Source organism: Microtus oregoni, unplaced genomic scaffold (genome assembly GCF_018167655.1).
Source record: "Microtus oregoni isolate MIOR12 unplaced genomic scaffold, Mior012 000113F_ref0000058, whole genome shotgun sequence".
Taxonomy (NCBI): domain Eukaryota; kingdom Metazoa; phylum Chordata; class Mammalia; order Rodentia; family Cricetidae; genus Microtus; species Microtus oregoni.
Window position 1 is genome coordinate 1,416,824 of NW_024544742.1, and position 23,733 is coordinate 1,440,556.

Here is a 23,733-nt window from a genome sequence, read left to right on the forward strand (position 1 = left end):
TCTTTCCCATCTTCATTGGGTTTATTTTGAGACATTTTAGATTTTGAAGATGCTGTTAATTGTACATATTTGCTATGTTCTTCCTTTGAAAATTCATTGGTGTATAGAACAGTATTGATTTCTTTAGAAATATAAAATAAGACAATATCTTATCCAATGAGTATTTGCACAGTTCTGTATTTTGGAGGAAGTGTTGCCCAATTTCTTCTCAGTGTAGTGTTGTTTGTAACACTGCATGGCTTGTTCTTCATTATGTTGAGGTATATTTTTTTTCTTCCTTGTTTCTTCAAGAATTTTATTATGAGGGCACATTAAACTTGTTAAATGCCTTGTTCTCCTTGTGAGATGGTTCTTTCATATATGAATTTGAGACTGTTTCAGTGTTGTTTTAAATTAATTGGTTTGTATATGATCAATTAACCTTTTATTCCTAGATGAAATAGTAATGAAATATGATCTTCTTAATATAGTTTTCAATTTAATATTCAAGTATTTTATTGAAAACTTTTACATCTATGTTTGTAAGAATAACCTACAGTTCTTATTGTAGTTCTGTGACCTTATGCAGTTTTGCTATCAGAATAATTCAGGACTCAAGTATTCCTTCATTTCTCTTTTATAGAATAATTCAAGAAGTGCTGATATTAGATGTTCTTTAAGTGTTCAGTAATATTTGACAATGAATGTGTCTGAATTTTTTTTTATAGTGAGAATTTTAGTTACTGCTTACTCATGTTGATTGGGAGATTATTTATTTTAATGACTTAATTTTAGACTGTGTTTCTTAATTATACAGATTTTTATGGTATTTTGAATCATAAATTTGCAAAATAGTCCTTCATGATTTTCTAGATTTTATTAGAATCCATTGTAATAACTCCATTTTTATCTCTACTGTTATTAGTTTGGATCTTCTTCATTTTTTTAGTGTAAGGATTTGTCCATTTTAGTTTTTCCAAAAAAAAAATCAATTATTTTTTAAGTTGTTTTATTTACTCTTAGTTTCTATTTTATCAGCTTATTTTGTAATCTTTCCATTTGCTGTATTTGTAGTTTATTCTCTTAGTTTTTCAAGAATCTTGAGGTGTATCAGTGAGGTATTTAATTAGAGATCTCTGTTTTGTTTTCCTTTTGAGTTTGTACTGTGAATGTGTAGATTTGTTTGCAGGTGTGTGTGTGTGTTGTGTGTGCCACCTTATTTTTTGAGACGTGAATATCATTTCTCCCATTAATAGATTGACTGGCCAGAAAGATCTGGGGTTTGGCCCACTTTTTCCTTTTCCTCTTGGAACTATCTAACCAATCTGTCCCTCATATATACAAGCTTTAAGTCAAGTTTTATTGACCAAAATTCATTTTAAAAGCTTGTGGTCTGGCACTTAGCTCCTCTCTGATTTTTTTTTCTTTTTTAACATGTAAGTTCTTATAACTATAAACTTTTCTCTATAAATTGATTTATCTGTATCACAGAGGTTGTAGTCAGTTGTACTGTCATTTTCACTTGATTCGAGATCTTGTTTAAATTTCCATGATTTCTTTAATGACCTGTGGTTTATTTGAAAGTATATTAGTCTCCAATACTCTCGTAGTTTCTGTGCTTTTGCTTTGTTTTTTAAACTTGGGGTTTTGTTTTGTAATTTGGGTGTTTGCCTGCATGTATAACTGTGCACCATGTAGTTACATGGTGCTCATGGAGGTCAGAAAAGAGCATTGCATTGCTTTAGAACTGTGAATACAGATGGCTATGAACCATCTTGTAAATGCTGGGCATGTGAATCCCAGGGCTTCTGAAACATCAACCAGTGTTATTATCTCCTGAGCCACTTCTGTAGCTCCTATGTGCTCTCTCTTGCTATTGATTTCTGATTTTATTCCACTAAGTTCTATTAAGCCACAAGGTATTGTGTCAACATCTTTTTTGTATTTGTTTAGTCCTGATGTAATGCTGATAATGTGATTGATTTTAGAGGTGGCTCCATATACAACAGAGATGAATTGTAGGTATCTGTTAATTAAATTGTTATTTAACACATAAGTTCTGTACTTTTTTCCTTGTTTGTTTAGAAAGCCTATCAAAAGAAAAGAGTTGACTACTCAAATTCCACACAATTATTACTTCAGACTTAACCTTTTAAACCTTTAAAAGAACTGTTTGTTTTCTGAATTCGAAAACATCACAGTTTAGTATAAAAATATGTACAGTTGTTTTAAATTCTTGGTGAATTCTTTTACTAGTATATAGTGACTGTTTTTATCTTTTCTTGAAAGTTTTGTCTGAAGTTCACTTTATTAGGTATCAAAATGGCTAATTTTTTTCCAGCAAGATACAAAACTAAAACCCAACATTGTAACAAGATACAAAATTGTCAGCAATAAATAACTAAATAGTAAGTATAGAAAAATAAACAGCGTAAAAATCAGTGATATGCCTTCCATCAGTTAGTGTATTTCTTCTTAGTTGTGATGAGTTGAGGCTGAAGTCTTTATCCTTTGCCTCAAACTGCAACTCTGTTTCTGATTTTTCATGGAACTTTCCACGAATAGAACTTTATGTTACTATTTTCTAAGAAGATATATGATGGTTCGGGTAACTGATTGGGAGAATACAGCTAGGGAGTTTAGAATTTTCCAGCAAGGAATGGGGTTAAACAAGGTTCTAGGACTGAGTAAATGTGGTAGATGTTAGCAGAAGTTAGGGCTCAGAGTGCAAACCAAGCACATGGAGGGAGGATAGATGGAGCATGTTAGAAGTTTGGTGTAAAGATGATGCAGTCCATGGTCTCTAGCCTAGGGATGGGGAAAGTCAAGAATTCTTAAGATGAACTTTCCACATCATCAGGATGTTTGGGGCAATTTATTCCAAGGACTGTCCCAGAGGGTGAGAAGATCTGTTGGTTTAGTGCCCTCCTCTAAAGCGGGCAGGCCTTGGGATAGAATGGTATGTAGCTGACTGAGCAGGATCTGGTGTCTACCTGAAGAACTGAGCAGGGGTCTGTAGCAGAGATGAGTGGAGCAAGTAGAGATGGGTGAATTGGTATTGAAGAGGAGGATTTTTGGTTCCCTGAATATGGGCAAACAAGGTCTGTTGGTGGAGGTAGGTAGACTTAGCTATGTAAGTGTAAGTTGGAAGACAACCCTAGTAAATTTTATGTCACTGAATTTTTTATGTTACTTTTTGCTATGTGAGACAGAGTCGTATTATATTCCTGGCTAGCCTAGCTATGTATGTGAGTATAGTCTTGAAATTCTAATTATCCTACCTATATCTCAAGTGCTATTGTAGTGTACATGGGCATACTTAGTTTATATAGTATTAGGGATAGTACCAAAAGCTTCATGAATATGAAGTAACCATTCTGCTAAGTAAGCCACATTTTGAGCCTCACTACTGAGTTTTCTAAAAGAGGACTTCATGATTGCTTTCCAAATATCTTGAACATGATTCATTTATTAATGCATTGCTATGATTATTTAATTACTGCTATGTTTTTCACCACATAGTATACTTGAGTTTTCATATTGTATGGTTATAGGGATTCAGAATCAGTAGCCTAGAAACTTGAGAAAGGTATATAGAAGAACCAAACCATACATATTTACTTTCTTTTTCCTGGTAGGTGGATGTTTGCCGAATATGCTCTCGTGGGGATGAAGATGATAGACTTCTTCTCTGTGATGGCTGTGATGACAGTTACCACATCTTTTGCCTATTGCCACCCCTTTCTGAAGTCCCCAAGGGGATATGGAGGTGCCCAAAGTGTATCTTGGCGGTAAGAGTTGTTCATTTGAGACTTTGTTTGTTTTGGTTTTCTGAGACAGGGTTTCCCTGAAGCTTTAGAGTCAGTCCTGGAACTAACTCTTGTAGACCAGGCTGGCCTCGAACTCACAGAGATCCACCTGCCTCTGCCTCCCAAGTGCTGGGATTAAAGCTACCACCACCCACCTCATCTTAGACATTTTTATCATAACTTCTGGTCATTTTCTTTTATCTATCTTTTTGGATTGAGATGGAGTAAAATTAGTTGATAGTGAGCAGGAATAATGGGATAATAGCTGAAAGGTGGTAAATATTTAAATTAGGTAGAGAATATGATGATTCTTATATTGTGAAAATAATGGCAAAAGGAAAGAAGAATTAAACATTGAAAAAACTTGAAAATGTTTTAAAATGTGGTTTCTAATGTATATTACTAAATGCAGACTGAAAACCTTTTTATTTTTTACTCTTTCTTTCTCTCCTTTTATTTTTGTCTTACTGAATTTTTTCTTCTGTTCTTTCTCTTTTTTCTTTCCCCTTCTCTTCCCTTCTCTTCCCTTCCCTTCCCTTCTCTTTTCTTTTCTTTTCTTTCTTTGTCAGGAATGTAAGCGTCCCCCTGAAGCATTTGGTTTTGAGCAGGCTACACAGGAGTATACTTTGCAGAGTTTTGGTGAGATGGCTGATTCCTTCAAGGCTGACTACTTCAACATGCCTGTACATGTATGTGTCTGAGGGGTTAATGTCTCCTAGTGTTATGATAGCAAATTTCAGTGAGCCATGATTATCTTTTCACATCTTCTCATAGATGGTACCTACAGAAGTTGTGGAAAAGGAATTCTGGAGGCTGGTGAGCAGCATTGAGGAAGATGTGACAGTTGAGTATGGAGCAGACATTCACTCCAAAGAATTTGGCAGTGGGTTTCCTGTCAACAATGGCAAATGGAACTTATCCCCTGAAGAAGAGGTAGTGAGTGCATCTATTAATATCTAGTAAATATCTAAAAAATAAAATGACTAGAAAGAATATGTTTTCACTTAAAATCTGTCCTTATGTTCTTGCACATAGTATTGTTCTCACATGAAATTTGAAACTACACAGATCACTTGACAATATTTTCGTAGCCACTGTCAGCTACTGTCAGTTTTTTCTTCTTTTGTTTTTGGAGACTAACATACCATGATTATCAGTTAAGGAGTTGTAATATTAACATTTCCTTATATGTGAATATTGAAACTTCACCCTTTTTTATCAGTGTAGTAAAGAAAAACATTTTGTTTGTATTTATACTGTTTTCTCCTTTTATTAAAAATAAATTCTTTTCTCCTACATTATATCCTGATTATAGTTTCCCCATCATCTACTCCTTTCACTTAGTCCCCACATCTTCTCCCCTCCACTGTCTTTCTGTCTGTCATTAGAAAAGAACACACTTCTGAGAGATAACAACCTAATATGACAAGATATAATAATTTAAAACAAAAACAATCATAAAAACTGGACAAGGCAACTCCAATAGGAAGAGAAAAGCACCAAGAACAGACTCAAGACTGGAGATCCACTCATTCACATATTCAGGAATTCTATAAAAATACTAAAATGAGCCGGGCGATGGTGGCGCACGCCTTTAATCCCAGCACTCGGGAGGCAGAGGCAGGTGGATCTCTGTGAGTTCGAGACCAGCCTGGTCTACAGAGCTAGTTCCAGGACAGGCTCCAAAGCCACAGGGAAACTCTGTCTCTAAAAACCAAATAAATAAATAAATAAATAAAAAATAAAAAAAAATACTAAAATGGAAGCTCTGATATATTACTAGATAACCTAATGTACACCCTGTGTTTGCTGCTGCAGACTCTGTGAGTTCCTCGGCACTTGGCTTAGTTGATTCAAAGGATGTTGTTCTCTTGGTGTCCTCATGCCTCTGGCTCTTAAACACTCTTTGCAGGATTCCCTCAGTACCATGGGGGAAGGATTTGATAGGGACATTCTGTTTAGATATGTGTGTTCTAATGTTTGTATGTATATTGTCTGGCTCTTGGTTTCTGTTTTTGTTCCCATTTTTGCTACAGGAGAAAGCTTCTTTTTTATGATTGAGCAAGGGACTGATCTGTGAGTATAGCAGAATATCATTAGGAGTCTGGTTTTTTTTTTCCCTTGTATATACTTTTCTAACTTTTGTTTTTGTTTGTTTTTTTTTTCTTTCATATATTATATCATGGCCGCAACCCTGCAGTGTGTTGTCATTACCCCTCCCTCCATAGTCTTCCTTCAGAAAAGAGAAGCCCCTCCAGGGACATTAACCAGACATGACATAATATGCTGCAATAAGACTAGGTACATACCATTATATCAAGGCTGGACTGGGCCACTCAATAGAAGGAAAAGTGTCCCTTAAGTAAGCCAGAAAGAGTCAGAGACAGCCCGTGCTCCCACTGTTGGCAATCCCAAAAGAACATCAAGCTACTCAGCCATAACATATATACAGAGGACCCAAGTCAGACCTCTGCAGGCTTCCTGATTCCTGTAAGCCCCCATGAGTCTCTGTCAATTGATTTTTTTGGACTGTGTTCTTGTAATGTCCCTGAACCCTTTAGTTCCTTAAATCTTTCCTCCTTTTCCACTGAACTCCTTGAACTCTGCCTAAAGTTTGACTGTGGGACTCTGCATCTGCTCCCATCAATTGTTAGATGAAATCTCTATGTTCTCTTTGATGAGGATTTTGCTAGGCTGCAATCCCAGAACATTCTGCAGGGAGGACAAACTGTAGGTTGAAGGTTTTGTGACTGGATTATTGTCCCAGTCCCTCCACTTGAGGCCTTACCTGGATACAGACGATAATCAGTTCAGATTCCACATTTCCCATTACTTGGAGCCTTTGCTAGGGTCTTGCTCATAGATTCCATGGAATTTTCATAGCACAAGGTTTCCATCTCACCCCAAAGATGTCCTCCAATTCCAGTTGTTTCTCCCATTATGCATCAGGAGAATTTTTTTGTTTTTATTTTTAACTACTAGTATTTAGTTTTACCTTAGATCTTTGGGCTATCTAATCTTTGATTCTTAGTCACTGAAGGGGTGTTAGGAAAGTGTTCTGTCTTGTGGAGTGGACCATAAGTCAGATCAGGTGTTTGTTGTTTACTCACACAAGCTTTTTTTCACCATTGCCCTAGCATATTTTGTAGGTTATGATATCATTGTTGATGAAAGGGTTTGTGACTGATGTGGTGCTTACCTTTTTTGTTTGATAGCCTGCAAAGTATCTTCCTATACCAAATACATTAGAATGTAGGAATAAATTTGTTGACAAAGTTTTCTGTCCTGCCCAGTTCCCACAGTTAATAAGTCACAAAGAAATCATACAGAGGTCTGTTGTGAGAACTCCTTTTGCTCCTTTAACCAATAGCCCTGGGGTGTGGTCTCTTTCTCTTTAAAAAGCAACAGTAGCCCTCTGGTCTCTCTCTTGCTTCAGCGACTAGATTCCTTTCCTGGCTGTTGTGTAGGACAAGAATGGATATGGAGTGGGAGGAGAAGTTTCTATTGCTATAAGACTAAGAGAAAAAAAAAAAAAGACTAAGAGTAAATCTGGAGAAATTGGAATGGAGAATAGGAGGGATATCAAAAGTCTCCACTTTCAGCATTGGGAATTGCTGGTAAAATGTGTTTCTGAGAATTCATGACTGACAAAAGAATAAAGATGAGCTAGAAGGAAAACCTGAGAGGGTTGGTGGGAAGGCTGCTTTGAAATTTCTAATTGAAGCTGGGTGGTGGTGGCACACGCCTTTAATCCCAGCCCTGGGGGAGGCAGAGGCAGGTGGATCTCTGTAAGTTCAAGGCCAGCCTGGTCTACAAGAGCTAATTCTAGGACAGGCTCCAAAACCACATAGAAACCCTGCCTCGAAAAACCAAAAAAAAAAAAAAAAAAGTCTAATTGATATTTCATAAAAATTCTAAAGTTCATGACTTTGTGGCAGTCTCCCCAAATTTACTAATATATCTGGTTTTAAAGCACAACAAATAAAACATTATATCTTAGTAGTTTGGTGATTTTTGAAGTATCCTGTGGAAAGTATTTAGTTTACTATATACTAATACTTGAGTAGAATTTTAGACCCATATATGTATGTGTATGCATATAAGTAATTCATATAAGATAATAATATTATATTGCTAAGATTAAAAAATAATTAGTTACCAATATGTTGACTATTAAAGAGAATATCTTAGATATGATAGATGACAAATGGGATAAAAAGACTTTATATTAACATTTAGAAAATGGTACTTTACTTATTTCTGGGTCATATTAACCTTCATATTTTATGTGATAATGCTTTTTCTTCCTTGAAAGAAAATTTATACCTAAAAATCATACATACACTTCCTAAGTGACCACAGGTTATAGGAAACATATATGTTCTAAGAACACTGTTATTTTTGTCTGTAGATCTAGCTCATTTTTCCTTCTTAGTTTAAGCCTTATATCTACAATGTATCTCTGGCCCAACAGGAGTATGCTACCAGTGGTTGGAATCTGAATGTGATGCCAGTGCTGGACCAGTCTGTTCTCTGTCACATCAATGCAGACATCTCAGGCATGAAAGTGCCCTGGTTATATGTGGGCATGGTTTTTTCAGCATTTTGTTGGCATATTGAGGATCACTGGAGTTACTCCATTAACTACCTGCACTGGTGAGTGAGACACCAATGCCTGGGATGAATATCATGACACCACCTGTATACAAGAATATATCTACACTCCATATATCTCTTCTATCTGAGCAGGGGTGAACCAAAAACCTGGTATGGGGTACCTTCTCTGGCAGCAGAACACTTGGAAGAGGTTATGAAGAGACTGACACCTGAGCTGTTTGACAGCCAACCTGACCTCCTACACCAGCTTGTCACTCTCATGAATCCGAACACTCTCATGTCACATGGAGTACCAGTGAGTAACTGGAAATGAGGGTTCAGGGAAAATGCAGTTCCTTAGACACAAAAATAAAGGTAAAAGGGATAAAAAAGACCAGTTGTAGAGAAACAAAATTATTTGTATTTTTTGAGTATTTAAGAGAACATCACATAATGTAATTGTCTTTCAGTGCTTATCTAAGGTTATAGAGGAAGAAAAATATGAAAGGTTGGATTATTATTTAACACCACAAAAACTATCTTAACATATTCTAGAACCAGTTTGTCATAATATTATTGAGCATAAATTCTAATTATAAAATCTCATCAGGATATGTTGAAATTGCACTGTAGATTTTGGCAATTTAGTTATTTTATATCAGCTTGTTTTACAGAACTTTATGGAAAACAAAATACTCTATTTTGAAATATTTTGCACTTTTCCAGTTCAGATTTCTATTTGCTCTGTTTTTTTTTTCCTATATACAAATGCATAGCTATTTTAGTTTATTCTATCTGAACCAACCAGACATGGAACTTTTAATGTTTCCTTCTTGTTGTAATTTTTTGTTTGTTTGTTTTTTGTTGTTGTGGGTTTTTTGTTTTTGTTTTGTTTTGTTTTTTGAGACAGAGTTTCTCGGTAGCTTTGGAACTTGTCTTGGAACTAGCTCTGTAGATCAGGTTGGCCTTGAACTCATAGAGATCCACCTGCCTCTGCCTTCCAGTGCTGGGTGTGTACCACCACCACCCAGGTATATTTTCCTTCTTAATTTTATTCATTTTACAGAAAAAAATCCTGAATATCAGTGAACAGTCATTCAGGTTTATAATGTAACAGTGTTTATAAAATTTTCTTGTATATGTTTAGCATATACTTCCATGCTTAGATTTTTTTTTAAGTTTATAGGTAAACGTTATCAGTTTAATAATTATGTTTTTCTATTGAAACTTTATCATTTAATGTATCAGGCATTCTATCAGATCCTACTGATCTTAATTCTTGTGACCAGTTTTACTTTTTCTGATACTTCAAGAATCATCTACCTTTAATTGGTTACTATTCTTTAAGTATACTGTGACTTTCAACTACTGAATTAGGTATACATGTGAGACCATTCTCCTATGAAATATACACATCACACAAAAGATTCCTAGCAAAGTCAGGCATGTGACTTAGGCTTCTGATTCTAACTCTCAAAAATTCTAAAGAACACAATATAGAGATCTTTGTAGGCAACATAGTGATACTAACATAGAAAAAGTAAAAATATCAAAAAGTAATAAAATAAGTTGGTGGTATTTAAATCCTGAGTGTGGGAGGCAGAGACAGGCAGATCTCTGGGTTTGAGACCAGCCTGGTCTACAAGAGCTAGTTCCAGGACAGATAGGGCTACACAGAGAAACCCCATCTAAAAGAATAATAACAATAATAATAAAGAAGAAGAAAATTATAAAAAAAAAAACCCAGAAATTGTCCATAAAGTGAAATGTTCAATACATTTAACAACTTATTTGAATAAGAAGAATTAGCAACTATCTTTGTAACAAAATTGGTCTATGAAGTATAGGTATAAAACAAACAAAAAGACCTATAGTCCTAGAAAATTGTGGTTGTCATCCAGTGTAACAATCTATTTTAAAAATGAGGAAGGGAAATAATAAGTGAAATAAAAGAAATAATAAATGAACAATTTTTGATGGCTTCTGGGAAAGAACTGGTTTTTTAAGGGTATGAGCTCTAGTAGGTTGATCATAAGCTATATTTTATATAAAATAAACAAATTAGCTGACTGTGTGCTTATGCTTGGTTTGATGCAGAGCAAGAGCAGCCAATCACCAGGACAGATGATCACGATAGCTTATGGAAGAGTTCAGGGATGTTAGGACTGAGATTTGAAGCAAATCGCACATGTTCTTTGCTCTAGGAGCAGTCAGTGCAAGAACAGCCTTTCCTATCTCTAAAAATATTTCCCAGTGGATAAACTGTTAAGAAAACATGTTTGTGTTCACACTTTGAATAGAAATATTAATATTTAGATTCTTCTTGAATGTTGCTTTTTAATCAGGGGACTAAATTCTAATTTTGAGTTTTTGCAAAAGAATGACCCCAGTCAGGGCACTGGGTTACCTACCCCTTAGCAAAAAAAATGAGCAAGAATTCCACAGAGCCTGCTCAGACAGGCTGAGTCAGCTACTCAGGACAGTGCTGGGAATAAAGGTAGGCTTTCCACACAGGTTTCTTCTTTTCTTTCAGTATTAAGGGGTAAGCATGTTAGAAGCATTAAAGGCCCATTGAAGGAAAACTGTTTCTTCTGGTCACAAAAATGAATCTCTGGTTTGGGTGAGATCTAATGTTGCAGCTAGGCTGAAAGGGAGAAGGAAGAAAAGAACATAGATATTCACAAAAGATCACCTATTTTAAGAGTATATTTTTAAGAAATAGAGAGTAAATTCATAGAGACTAAAAGTCCAAACAGCACCTACTGTTTCTAGCTTGCAGTGCACTGAGGTTCTTAGATATCCACTACTTAAAGCTGGGAAATTGTTTGTTTATGAAGTGTGAGGACAATTTTATTTAAATTTAAAAAATCTTAGCAGTTGCCAGGAAGATGTAGAAGAAGAAAAGAGAAAGCCTGGGTGGCAGAAGTTGAGCCCACCTTCCTGATGTTTCTACATATATGTTTGTTTTTAATGATGATCAAGACTTGTGTTCTCAGTATTATTTTAATAATGGTGAAAAGTGAACTACACATTCATGTTTTGACTTGCATTTCACTAATTATGTAAAGTATTAATTACCAATCTCAGCACTCCCACAGGGCTATGCCAAGGGAAAATTGCCTTGGGAACTGTGAGCTGAGGGGTAGAACAAATTGACTGACTCAGGCATGTTTTTCCTGCATGTATGTTTATTTCTTGGGGAAAAATGAATAAAAGAGAGCCATTATCTACAAGACTTTAAGTTTTTATATTAGGCATACAGACATGTTAGCTATTCCATAGGTAGTAACAATAGTATCAAACATACATTTCACAGAATCACAAAAACCTGTGGATTTTGCAAGGAGGCACATTACATCTCAGAGGAGGCATGGCTGTGACAGCTCCCCTGCAGATATCGAGAGGATCAATTAAAAACAGGACCTTTTAAATCACTACAGAATTCTAAGAGGAAGTTTTTGTGCACTAACTATATTTCTTCAGTATAACTAGAAGTTTATGATTATTTGCAGAAGAATGTAGCAGCGCTATTGCATTCTCTGGGTATTTTCACTTTCTTCCTATACTGTTTTAGTAGCCATGGTAACCTGAGGGCTTGATTTGCCTTAACATCTAGCTGGCTGAGTAAAAAGGGGATCTCTTGGGCTTTACTTTTGATTTTAGCAAGGTGCATGCCAGTACCCAAGTGAGAATTGATTTCCTGAGTTTGCTGTTAGACAGACAGATAGGCCCCTTCCTTGTTGAAGAATCCAGTTAGAAAAAAAAAAAAAAAAAAAAAGAATCCAGTCAGTAAAGACAGTTGTGGGAGATTAGTTTTATGTTGACTTTTGGTTATGAGAACAAAGACTTGACTGAGTGTATTCTTTTCACACTGTGGTTTCATGGTGTCGGGATGTATCCAGTTGCCAACAGGCAAGGTCAAATTTATATACTCTAGAAGGGAGAAATGACATAATTTCACAAGATTTCTGCAGAATTGACAGGGATTTATTCAAAAGGCAGGTGTCCATGCAGCTCTGCAAAATGAGTTCTTTACAATATTATATATTTTGAGAATTTGTCTAGTGGTTTGTCAGCTGTATTTTTGTTGTATAATGGTTGTGGGCTCACCACAGTAAAGAATATTTTCATTTGCTTGACCAATCTAATATCTATATTCTTTTGTGTGTTTAATTAGCTTTGATCATCTAGCACTTCAGCAGATTTTCTGAAACAAAATCTGACTTTTCCATTGAGTCTTTCAGATAATTCCTGTTTTAAGAAGTGATTTAAATGTGGTTTGTTAAATTACTTTAGCCATTACAATCTGTATGAGCACAATGTGAAAGTCAGAGATTTTAAGAGCTGAAAATCTTTTCTTTTTTGCCTTTCCTTTAAATTCTCTTATCATTTTGCTTTATACTTTCTTCTAAGTGTATCTCTTTTTGTCTTCACAATCTCATTTTTGTTTTTCAGTCATACATTTGAAGATAGTTTTTATTTCTACTGTTGCCCTTTTGAAGTCCGTAACAGAATTCAGTGGCATTCATAAGTTAATATGCATCATCAATAGTTCTGACTACTCCTGATTTTTCTTCTATTTTTCAGGTTGTTCGTACAAACCAATGTGCAGGGGAATTTGTTGTTACTTTCCCTCGTGCTTACCACAGTGGTTTTAACCAAGGATATAACTTTGCTGAGGCAGTGAATTTTTGCACTGCTGATTGGGTAAGTCTAGGTGTGGTGGACCTTCAGGTAAAAAGGCATAAAGGATATGAATAGGGGTCATTGTGGAGAAACTACACTTAATGATTTCTCCAGGTAGCCATACACAATCTTTGAACACACAGCTACCTGCTGGACGCCAGTGTATTGAACACTACCGCCGCCTCCAGCGTTATTGTGTCTTCTCCCATGAGGAGTTAATCTGCAAGATGGCTGCATTCCCAGAGAAGCTGGATCTGAATCTAGCAGTGGCAGTTCACAAGGAGATGTTCATTATGGTGCAGGAGGAGCGACGTCTCCGAAAGGCCTTGTTGGAGAAGGTGGGTGGTAGAAACCAGGGCTAAGGAATCATCAAACATACTGTGATAGAGACACAGACCAATTTTGAGTAAGCACTTTATACCTTATCTTTAATTCATGCTATTGGAAATGTCAGGGCAGAGACTGTATGTGTTTATGTGTTTTTCTTCCAATTTCTCTACAGCTATCCTTACAAGCTTACGTCCACAGCAGGGCTCAGTATTGGCTGTGGTGGGGTGTCCACAACCCTGCCCCTAGTCTTTACAGTATATGTGGGTTGAACACCCCCAGGGCGTCACGGAAGCTGAACGAGAAGCCTTTGAGCTGCTCCCAGATGATGAGCGTCAGTGCATCAAGTGTAAGACCACGTGTTTTCTATCAGCCTTGGCCTGTTATGACTGCCCAGATGGTCTTGTCTGCCTTTCTCACATCAATGATCTTTGTAAGTGCTCAAGGAACCGACAATACTTACGGTGAGTATGGGTCCTATATAAAAGAAATAGAGGAAATTCAGATCTAGTCTACATAATTCTTTTTCCGGTCTTCCTCCAGGTATAGGTATACATTGGATGAATTGCCTGCTATGCTACAAAAGCTGAAGATTCGGGCTGAGTCTTTTGACAACTGGGCCAACAAAGTACAAGCAGCTCTAGAGGTAGAGGATGGACGGAAACGCAGTGAGTAATAGAAATGGAAGAACCTTTAACCAAAGTGTATCAGCTTTTAGAAAATTCTTTTCTGTTTTCCTGTAATACTGTCTCACAACTTGGACTCTTTGTTTTCTTTTTTAGGTTTTGAAGAACTAAGGGCATTGGAATCTGAAGCTCGTGAAAGACAATTCCCTAATAGTGAACTGCTTCAACGACTGAAAAACTGCCTAAGTGAGGCAGAGGCTTGTATTTCCCAAATTCTTGGACTAGTCAGTAACTCAGATGATAGGTATGTTAGAAAAGCAAACAAAATTGGGAATTTAGTGGTAGAATCCTTGTCCAACAATTGCTAGTCCTGGGGCAGTCATGAGCTTCAAGAAGAAAGATAAGAAAAGAAGAAAAGGTGGGCAACTATATAAAAATTAGTAACAAAAATCTATGTAAGCTAAAATGGAATTCTTGTAGCAACAATTTGTATGTAGTATTTAGCCAGCTGGAATTCAAAACTAAATAGTTTTCTTATAAGAGGAAGGATCTCTGGTCTAGAGAGATGATGACTCATTTTAAGAGAGCGTTTCCAGATGTCCAGAGTCAGGTCTCATTGGAATAACTTCTAAGTGCCTCTAACTCCAGGAGATATGACACATCTGGTTTCGACATGTATCCCCACACAAATGGCATATACTCTCAATCGGACTCACATAAAATTTTTAAAGTTTTTAATTTTAGAAAGAAGAAACTCAATACTGGGCAAATGTTTTGTGAAGAATTAGAATATAATAGAAAAAGTGCAATCTGAACTAGGAATTTTAGAAATATATTTCAATACCTTACTATACATGGCAGTGAAAACAAAAGATACCCTATATGTTAGCAAATCTTGCAATTTGTTAGGATCAGGATTTATCTACAGCTCATTTTTGCCTGAGTCTTTAGGTAAAATGTGTGTGTGTGTGTGTGTGTGTGTGTGTGTGTGTGTGTGTGTGTGTGTGTGTGCGCGCGCGTGTGTGTGTGTGTGTGTGTATAAGTAAGCAAGTAATACATATGGAGACCAGGGGACAACCTAAATTATTCCATAGTCACTGACTATCTTGGAGTTTTTTTGTTGTTTTGAATAAAAGACACTTTAATTTTTTTTTTCATCTTGTTTTGTTGTATTTTCTAGTTAGGTCTTGGTTTCAGCTTAAGCACTCATTGTTTATATCTTCAGGTTGAATTCTCAAGTAAAAGATTGTCTTCATGATTTCAGCAGCCTTTGTAATTTTCTGTACAGTCTTCTTAAGCCCTTTCTCCTTGATTTCATAGAGTTGTGTTTTGCTGCATCTTTCTTGAATTCTATGAGAAGGTTTATGGCTATTCCTTTAAGTTTAGTATTCTAGAGTTCATCTAGCTAATTCTTTGTGGCAGCATTTTACCAGATGGGTACCTTTTGGAGGAAGGGTTCTGACCTGATCTTTAACGTTGTTGGTATTCTTGCAACACAATCATAGCCTGTGGCCTTCATTTGTTATGGACTTCATTTGTTAGTTCTGAATTTGCTGCAGATAAAATACAGCATGAGGAAGAAGAGACAGTTTGGGTAGGGTTTAAGTCTAGAGGTTGGAAGTGACTTGGGGGGCAGGATGAAGTAACGCAGACTGAGGAGATTGGTCTTGTGTACAGGATGTGCTTACTCTTCCAAGCTGGAGTGTGGCAGTACATCTCTGGGAGGAAAGATTGGATATGGTCTGAGAGTCGGCAGGTTAGGGGATAAGTAGGGGGAACCTGGTGCAAGGCCATCTCTATTTTGCAGTGAAGGCAAGAAAGGCCAGACTAGGCAGACACCCTGCTTGTAGGACCCAGGCTAACTCTAGTCAGCTGTGGGGAAGGCACTGATAGGGCAGTCAGGGTACTCACCAGGCTAGATCCTAGAGAAGGATGTAGAAAGTCTGGATACCTAATGAGGTGTTGGAGGAAAAAAGAAGGGACCTGTGAGTAGTGGTTGCATGGAGGGTGGTTCCTGGCAGAAGTCTAGAGCTTGACTGAGATGAAGGTTGGGGTGCTCAGAACAGGCTGGAGCACTGGCTGTGGGACCTTTCAGAAACTTGAAGGTTGGTTATAGCATAAATATGAGTGGCTAGAAAAGACCAGGACACTGGTTGTGGTACCAACACTGAATCTGGTCAGGTTTGGGAAAAAAAGATAGCATTCAGGCTAGACACTGGAGAAGGATGTGGGAAGCCTGAGTATGGAGTAGAGTGGTGGTGAGGGTACCATCTCCTTCAATTTTAGTAGTGTTTTTGACTATAAGAGTCTAGGTTGGCAACTATAATCTTTTAGAATTTAGACTATACCTTTCTTACTTTAAAAGTTTCCATTGAATAATGTTTTGTTCTGTTGGACCTGCCTTTTATTTAATTTGACTTGTTTTCTGTTTCTTGAAATTTTTCTTTATTTCTTATTTTTAATCATAGCATATCAGTGGAGTTTCTTTTTTGTCTTATTTGCTGTTCTGCAGACCTTTTGTACATGGATAAGCATCTCTTCCAAGAATTGGAAAACTTCCATGATTTTACATAAAATGTATTTTATGCCTTTTACAGTATGGTACTTTTCTATATCTATAATACATATTCTACGTTTTTTGATGTTGCTCAGAACCTTCCCATATTTCATTCATTGTTTATTTTTACATCTTTATTTGATCTCTACAAAGATTTTTTGATACCTGTTTTCATCTTTATTTGTCTCTCTGCTTCTGATTTTCAGAAGATGAACTTTTGAGGGTATAATAGGGAGGAAAAATACAAAGTTCAAATTCTTATTGTTTTTACAGTAAGGAAGGCATTAGCAGGTTTACTAAATACATCCTCTTTTCCTCTTACAGGTTAGAAGCTCCACAACTCACCCTGACTGAGCTACAGGTTCTTCTCAAACAGATGGATACTCTGCCCTGTGCCATACATCAGATTAATGAAGTTAAGGTGAAGAGGGGCATGAAATAATGGAATTAGTGTTAAAAGGAGATACATGAGGGAATCCCAAGTAATAAAGGAATTGTAAGAACCTGATTACTCACTGAGTAATGGTGGCACATGCCTTTAATCCAAGCACTTGGGAGGAGAGGCAGGTGGATCTCTCTCTCTCTGAGTTCGAGGCCAGCCTGGTCTATAAGAGCTAGCTGCAGGACAGGCTCAAAGCTACAGAGATACTCTGTTTCGAAAATTAAAATAAAATAAAAAGAATCTGATTCTAAACAAACTACTTACACCCCTTTTTGTGTGCGTAATATAAACTGAATCTTATTTTAGTTACAGTTAGCAAGAATTTGGTGAAAGAATAAATTTACCTTGAACACATTCATCAAGCCTCTCTACAGAAACACAACAGGACTCTCTAAAGTATTTACTTACAAGCTGTGTAGTAGTCTGAGTAGTCCAACAATGATTTTTTCAAGACGGAAAGGTCAATGAACAATGAATACTACTTAAACAACCCTTTATAAAACCCTGTTCATTTATGTTGTCTTAAGGAGACAGCAATTTTCATTATTCCTTATCATTTAATCTTATACTAACAGTAGTTATTTTCTGAGAAAACATTATTAAAGGTACTAAGCTACTGACACATGAAAGTCTGGCTCTTATTGTTGTACAATGAAACTATTAGAAGTTTTTCCTGTCTCGGTTTTCAGTTTCAAGGGACCTTCCCCAGTGCTAATTGTATTAAGTAATCCCTGAAAATTTAATTTTCAGATTATTAAAGGGTATGTGGGATATTCTAATAAAGCATCTCAAATAATAGAATATTTCAAAGGGAAAAATGATTAAGGGTGACGATAAAATAGTGAGAATCTCTACTAGTAGATGGTCATGTATTGAGTGTCTAGATTGCTAAAATTTTCATTTTTAACTTTTTGTAGAATGTCCTGCAACAGGTGGAGGCATACCAAATTCAGACCCGTGAGGCTCTAATTTCAGTGCCTTATAATTCAGAACTACTTCAGTCCCTGTTGGAAAAGGGTCAACAGCTTTGCGTTGAAGTCCCCGAAGCTCATCAGCTTCAGGAAATGATAGAACAGATACAATGGCTAGATCAAGTGAAGCAAGCCCTATCTCCTTCATCCCAGAGGCACTCTCTGGTCATCATGAAGAAGCTTTTAGTTACAGGAACCAAGGTACCCTCCAGCCCTTCTGTGAATAAAGCTCGAGCAGAGCTACAAGAACTGCTGACTATTGCAGAACGTTGGGAGGAAAAGGCCCATTTCTGCTTGGAAGCTAGGTAAGCTTCAGAGTATAATTTCTATGCATTATTTTGGGCTTCATACCTCTACCTAAAGCATACCAGATTAACCTAGTATGTATGTAACATGCCATGCCAGTCTTTCAGGTTTTTGTTTATTAATTTTTATTTAAAATTTTTTTAAATAAATCATATTTTTTTTCTGTCCTAGACCTCTCTACTTCCTTACATACTCAATTTTATATCTTCTTTTTCCCTTTCTAAAAAAGACAGAGAAAACCAAAAAGAAAATAAAACATCAAACTTAAAAATAAGAAAACCAATAAAATGAAAAATAACAAAACACACATAACCAAACCAGAAGTCCATTTTGTGTTAGACTACACTTGAGTATGGAACCTGCGCTGGAGTATGGCCAATGACTCTTTATGGGAGAAAACTAATCCTCCCTCTCCCAGCACATTGATTGCAAACAGCCTTCGGGTTGAGGGAGGTTATTTTTGTCTATTTCACCTCTTAGCACTCGGATTTTTCTCTGATTTCACTCTGTGCATGTCATGTGTATACTCTATATATGTACCAGTGTAGTTGTGTCTAGAAGATACTTCCCTTGGAATCATCTAGTATCTCTGGCTCTTAAAATCATTCCTCCTCTAAAAGAGGAGGAAACTTTGGAGGAGAGGGCCTTTCTGAAATAATTCCATTTGGAGGTAAGTGCTTATTTTAGAATTTCAGAAATTCTTATTTTATTCATTAGTCTATTTGTGAGAATTTGTTAATTCCCATCTACTGCAAGAAGAAACTTTGATCAGTGCTCTGATATATGGGTATAACACAGTGTTATTGGGGTCATGTTATTGATATTGTTCCTTTAGTAGAATAATAGTAGAACTTTTCCCATAGTGCCCTATCAGGACAATTGTATGAATACCAATTGAAGCCTGCAATGCCAGAAATGGGTTTTATCTTGTTTCAGCAGCCAAAGGGTCCTATAGTTCCCCAACCCCCAAATCATATACTTTGACCAAAACTATTGGTTATTCTCCATAACCTTGCTGAAAATACTATGTTCTTACATAATTCAACAGAAAAACATTGATCAGGTGCCCAACTAGAAACTTTACCCCATACCAATTTTATTCATGTGCTAGTTAGGTCCTCTTCACTCTACTTGAGGAGAGTGGTAATCAATATTATTCACCTAACAACCTCCCTGCAAGACAGTGTGGTACAGTAGCAGCACAAATGTTATAGGTGTAACCAACCACATTTTATGTGAATTTAGAGCACAATCCCCATACGTGACATTTCTAAAGTAGCCAAGTACCTGAGAGTAGACAGGTCTTGAGCCTAGGGGAAATCTTAACAATACTTTAAACCAAAAACTGCCAGTGTATTCTTTGGCTGAGTTCTCAGATTATCAACATCATTAATGTAATATACAGGTAACCACTGTATCCTTACTGAGACTTCCAGTATCATTGTTCACTTGATTTATCAAAACTTTTACTGCCTAAACTGGTAGCAAAGGAAACTAGGACAAAAAAAGTACACATAAAGCAATATAATATTAAATATAATTTTCTTTTTCCCAATTATTTTTAGGCAAAAACATACTCCAGCCACTTTGGAAGTTATAATACGTGAGGCAGAAAACATTCCTGTCTACTTGCCTAATATCCAGTCTCTCAAGGAAGCTCTGACTAAGGCACAGGCTTGGATTGCTGATGTGAATGAGATTCAAGTGAGGACTGTGTTTCTTACTTTTCTGTCTAACACTGCAAATAAAGAGAAACCATTTTATTTTAGTTTTCCTCATAGTTGGGTTATGGGAAAAATTGAACATGGGAAGTTAGATCATTGAGGAAGTTAAGGTTATCAAGATAAGAACAAGAAGAGGAGAAAAGAGTCCAAACCCACAAAGAGTTAACCAAAACAAGGGTGAAAAAGCAAGTTGATAGCCTCATTGAATTTTTGATTCTGAGACAGAAAGGGAAGAATTTTGTAAAATGTAGTTTGTAATTTTTTTCTTTTTTCAGAGTATATCTTCATTTCATCAGCACTATGGTTAGATATAGAGTAGAATATATACAAAAATTAAATGACATAATTTAATTGTGTCTATTTCAGAATGGCGATCACTACCCCTGCTTGGATGATTTGGAGGGCCTAGTAGCTGTGGGTCGTGATTTACCTGTGGAGCTAGAAGAACTGAGACAACTGGAAAATCAGGTGCTGACAGCACACTCCTGGAAAGAGAAAGCTTCTAAGACTTTTCTCAAGAAGAATTCTTGCTACACACTGTTGGAGGTAAGGTCTAGTACATTATACCACAGTGTCTTCTGTATATTGTGAAAAAGCTCATAAAAGAACATAAGTTTTGGGGGCATCTTGGGAAAATGAACAGTAATCCCCCTTCCTTCTGTCTGGTAATAGGTTCTCTGCCCATGTGCAGATGTTGGTTCCATTAGCACAAAGCGCAGTCGGTGGATGGAAAAGGAGATGGGGTTATACAAATACGACACAGAATTGCTGGGGCTGTCTGCACAGGACCTCAGGGACCCAGGATCTGTGGTAAGCAGCTTGACATGGAGAAAATTTGGTTTGTAGGTATCTCTCTGAAAAGAAAATGATTATGTAGTCTGAATTGGTTACCTATAAGCAGAAATCACCAAGCCTATTATTTTAATTTGGGAATAGCATAAAGAGGGTAATCCAGAGAGGATGAGGTGCTCAACAGCTTTCACCCTGTCCTGGGTTCAATAGATAATGGCCTTCAAGGAAGGAGAAGCAAAAGAAAAGGAAGGCATCTTGCAGTTGCGACACATCAACTCAGCCAAACCCAATCCAATGTCCTCATCAACCACTGCCTCTGCAACCTCCATCTGTGTATGTGGGAAGGTTCCTGCAGGGGTAGAAGTTCTGCAGTGTGACCTCTGTCAAGACTGGTTTCATGGACAATGTGTTACAGTACCACGCCTGCTCAGTTCCCTAAGGGCCAGTCATACATCATCTCAGCTGCTAGCTTGGTGGGAATGGAATACTAAATTCCTGTGCCCATTGTGCATGCGTTCAAGGCGTCCACGTCTAGAGACCATCCTGTCATTGCTGGTAGGACTACAGAGACTGCCTGTGAGGCTACCTGAGGGTGAGGCCCTGCAGTGCCTAACAGAGAGAGCCATTGGTTGGCAAGGCCGTGCCAGACAGGCTCTAGCTTCTGAGGATGTGACCGCTTTATTGGAACAGCTAGCCAAAGTCCGCCAACAGCTACAGAATAAATTGAGACATGAGAAGGCTCCTACCTCTTCTTCAGACCTTGCCTCTGACTCTGTCAGGAACAGTACTGGCAAGGATATCCTTAAGGTAAGTTGCTCAACTAACTTCTTAACATTTAAATTTCTGTAGGCTAGTCTCTATCCTTAAAGATCTACTCTTACTAATGGTTTTTAGGTCAGTCTCCCTCCCTTGTTCTGCATCATTCTGGATTCTTAAATTCTGTATCAATGGTTGTTAATCTGTGGGTCTTGACCCCACCTATTACATATATTGCATATTGGATATTTACATTATGACTCATAATAGTAGCAAAATGACAGGTAACATTTATGGTTGGGGGTCACCACATGAGGAACTGTATTAAAGGGCTGTACACAGCATTAGGAAGGTTGAGAATCACTTCCTATTGTTTTCTATAAAGAATGGATAAAATTTGATTTTCCACAGCCTGATTTTTCAGTTTTATTAAAGTAATCCATTCCTTCTCTCTTCAGGAAGAGGAGTTGGTACTAAATGAAGATAGACTGATAAGTCCAGAGAAGTCTTTTCTAAAGGAAACTTTATATAAAAGAGGTAAGTCTAGGTGTTGGTAGACTATTGATTAGATACCACCAAATGATTTCTGTCCTGTCCTCAGCTTTCTCATAGTAAGGGGAATAAGATCAAGGTCTGACTCTAAAAGAGCTGTCCACTAACCCTCCAGATGAGGAACTGCTGCCTTCACTATTATCACAATTAACTGGTCCTGTATTGGAACTGCCGGAAGCCACCCGGGCCCCCCTAGAGGAGCTTATGATGGAGGGAGATCTACTTGAAGTGACCTTAGATGAGAACTATAGCATTTGGCAGCTGCTGCAAGCTGGGCAGAATCCTAACTTAGAGCGGATTCACACACTTCTAGAGGTAAGGAGATGGGTCATGGACAGTTGTTGGTAGCAGTGCAAACATGAACTATATACAACATATTTTTGCTTGTCTGTGTATTATAGCTTGAGAAGCCCGAGAACCCAGAGAATCGGTCACAGGAACAGACACCAGAAAGGCGTCAACAGCGGAGGCAAAAGGTGGATTTGAGTAGAAAGGGTGAGGATCTTTCTCAAAAAGAGCTAGAATCAAAAAGAGCCAGAAGTTCAAGGATTAAGCCTAAGGAAAAACAGTTTCAAGAGGCAACATGTGGAGAAAATGTGTTTTTGTCATGCCCTACAGAACATACACATATCTTAAAAGAGCACATGAGTAGTGTACAGAAGAAGGATATAAGCCCTTCATCTTCTTTTTCTTCCATAACTCCTTTGCTACACCTATCTTATTTTCATCAACAGGAATTATAACATTAGGAAAAGTGATTTTCCCCATTCTTTCCTAATTCTCATTACTCCTTTCCTTGTTCTTTCCTTCTTTCTTTTCTCCCTTTTCTCTCCTTTCTTTCTGTTATTCCTCTACCTTCCCTCAGTTTCACTGCCTTTCATACACCTTTCTTTGCCTTTAATTCCTTCAGTACCTAAAGAACTATTTATTTCTTATCTAGAGCTTGTCTACACATTATTGTGTCCTTACTCCTAATGCATTTACAGCTCATTTCCTAAAAACTATGCCCTGTGTGCTTTCCCAAAATTCTGTCAGCAATATTCCTATGACTACCATACAAAACGTGATGTCCTGAGCTACAGAGAGAAAAGTAAAATTTGAAAATTTTAAAGTTTATTAAACTTCTTGATTTTTAAATGCTTCACTCTTCTCTATGTAATGGCCAGATCATGTACTTATTAAAATAAGTCTTTTATTTCATATTTTTTATTTTATCTTACTTTTTTCTCTTTAGTTCACATTGTGAGAAAATATATTGTATGTTGTAACTACTTCTTAAGGAAAAAAATACAGTATGCAAATTTATTCTAGTTTTCTTTTAATTTTCTTTCTTCTGTTAAAATAAACGTGTGTTTTGAAATTGGACCTGACTTGGACTTCTTGAAGTAGGGGATTAGAAAACCAAGGTTGAAAAGAATTGCAATTATGGGAATCAACAAAGTTTGTTTCTGGATTTAACAATGATTTATATTCAGGTTCTCTCTTCTCTATTCTTTTTTTTTTTTTTTAATAATTTTTTTTATTAAGAAAAGAAGAAAAAAAACATAAACAAAAAACAATTTCCACCTCCTCCCAGCCTCCCATTTCCCTCCCCCTCCTCCCACCCTTCT

The 23,733-nt window shown here is 36.9% G+C and overlaps 1 protein-coding gene across 2 annotated transcripts in view; it reads left to right on the forward strand.

The window, feature by feature from the left end:
• Window positions 1-23,488, forward strand: part of LOC121443864 (lysine-specific demethylase 5D) — a 61,730-nt gene extending 38,242 nt beyond the window's left edge. Inside the window, exons 8-26 of one of the 2 annotated variants that reach the window (XM_041645614.1) lie at window positions 3,618-3,770; window positions 4,358-4,477; window positions 4,563-4,721; window positions 8,263-8,444; window positions 8,538-8,700; window positions 12,972-13,091; window positions 13,214-13,408; window positions 13,680-13,861; window positions 13,941-14,065; window positions 14,180-14,327; window positions 16,905-17,001; window positions 17,940-18,298; window positions 19,865-20,003; window positions 20,390-20,569; window positions 20,696-20,833; window positions 21,026-21,622; window positions 22,030-22,108; window positions 22,239-22,438; window positions 22,525-23,488. In XM_041645614.1, the coding sequence (XP_041501548.1) occupies window positions 3,618-3,770; window positions 4,358-4,477; window positions 4,563-4,721; window positions 8,263-8,444; window positions 8,538-8,700; window positions 12,972-13,091; window positions 13,214-13,408; window positions 13,680-13,861; window positions 13,941-14,065; window positions 14,180-14,327; window positions 16,905-17,001; window positions 17,940-18,298; window positions 19,865-20,003; window positions 20,390-20,569; window positions 20,696-20,833; window positions 21,026-21,622; window positions 22,030-22,108; window positions 22,239-22,438; window positions 22,525-22,866 (3,678 nt within the window). In that variant the 3' untranslated portion in view covers window positions 22,867-23,488. The remainder of the gene's footprint in view (window positions 1-3,617; window positions 3,771-4,357; window positions 4,478-4,562; window positions 4,722-8,262; window positions 8,445-8,537; window positions 8,701-12,971; window positions 13,092-13,213; window positions 13,409-13,679; window positions 13,862-13,940; window positions 14,066-14,179; window positions 14,328-16,904; window positions 17,002-17,939; window positions 18,299-19,864; window positions 20,004-20,389; window positions 20,570-20,695; window positions 20,834-21,025; window positions 21,623-22,029; window positions 22,109-22,238; window positions 22,439-22,524) is intronic. The other variant, XM_041645615.1, reaches the window with a different exon arrangement.
• The last annotated feature ends 245 nt before the right edge of the window (window positions 23,489-23,733 follow it).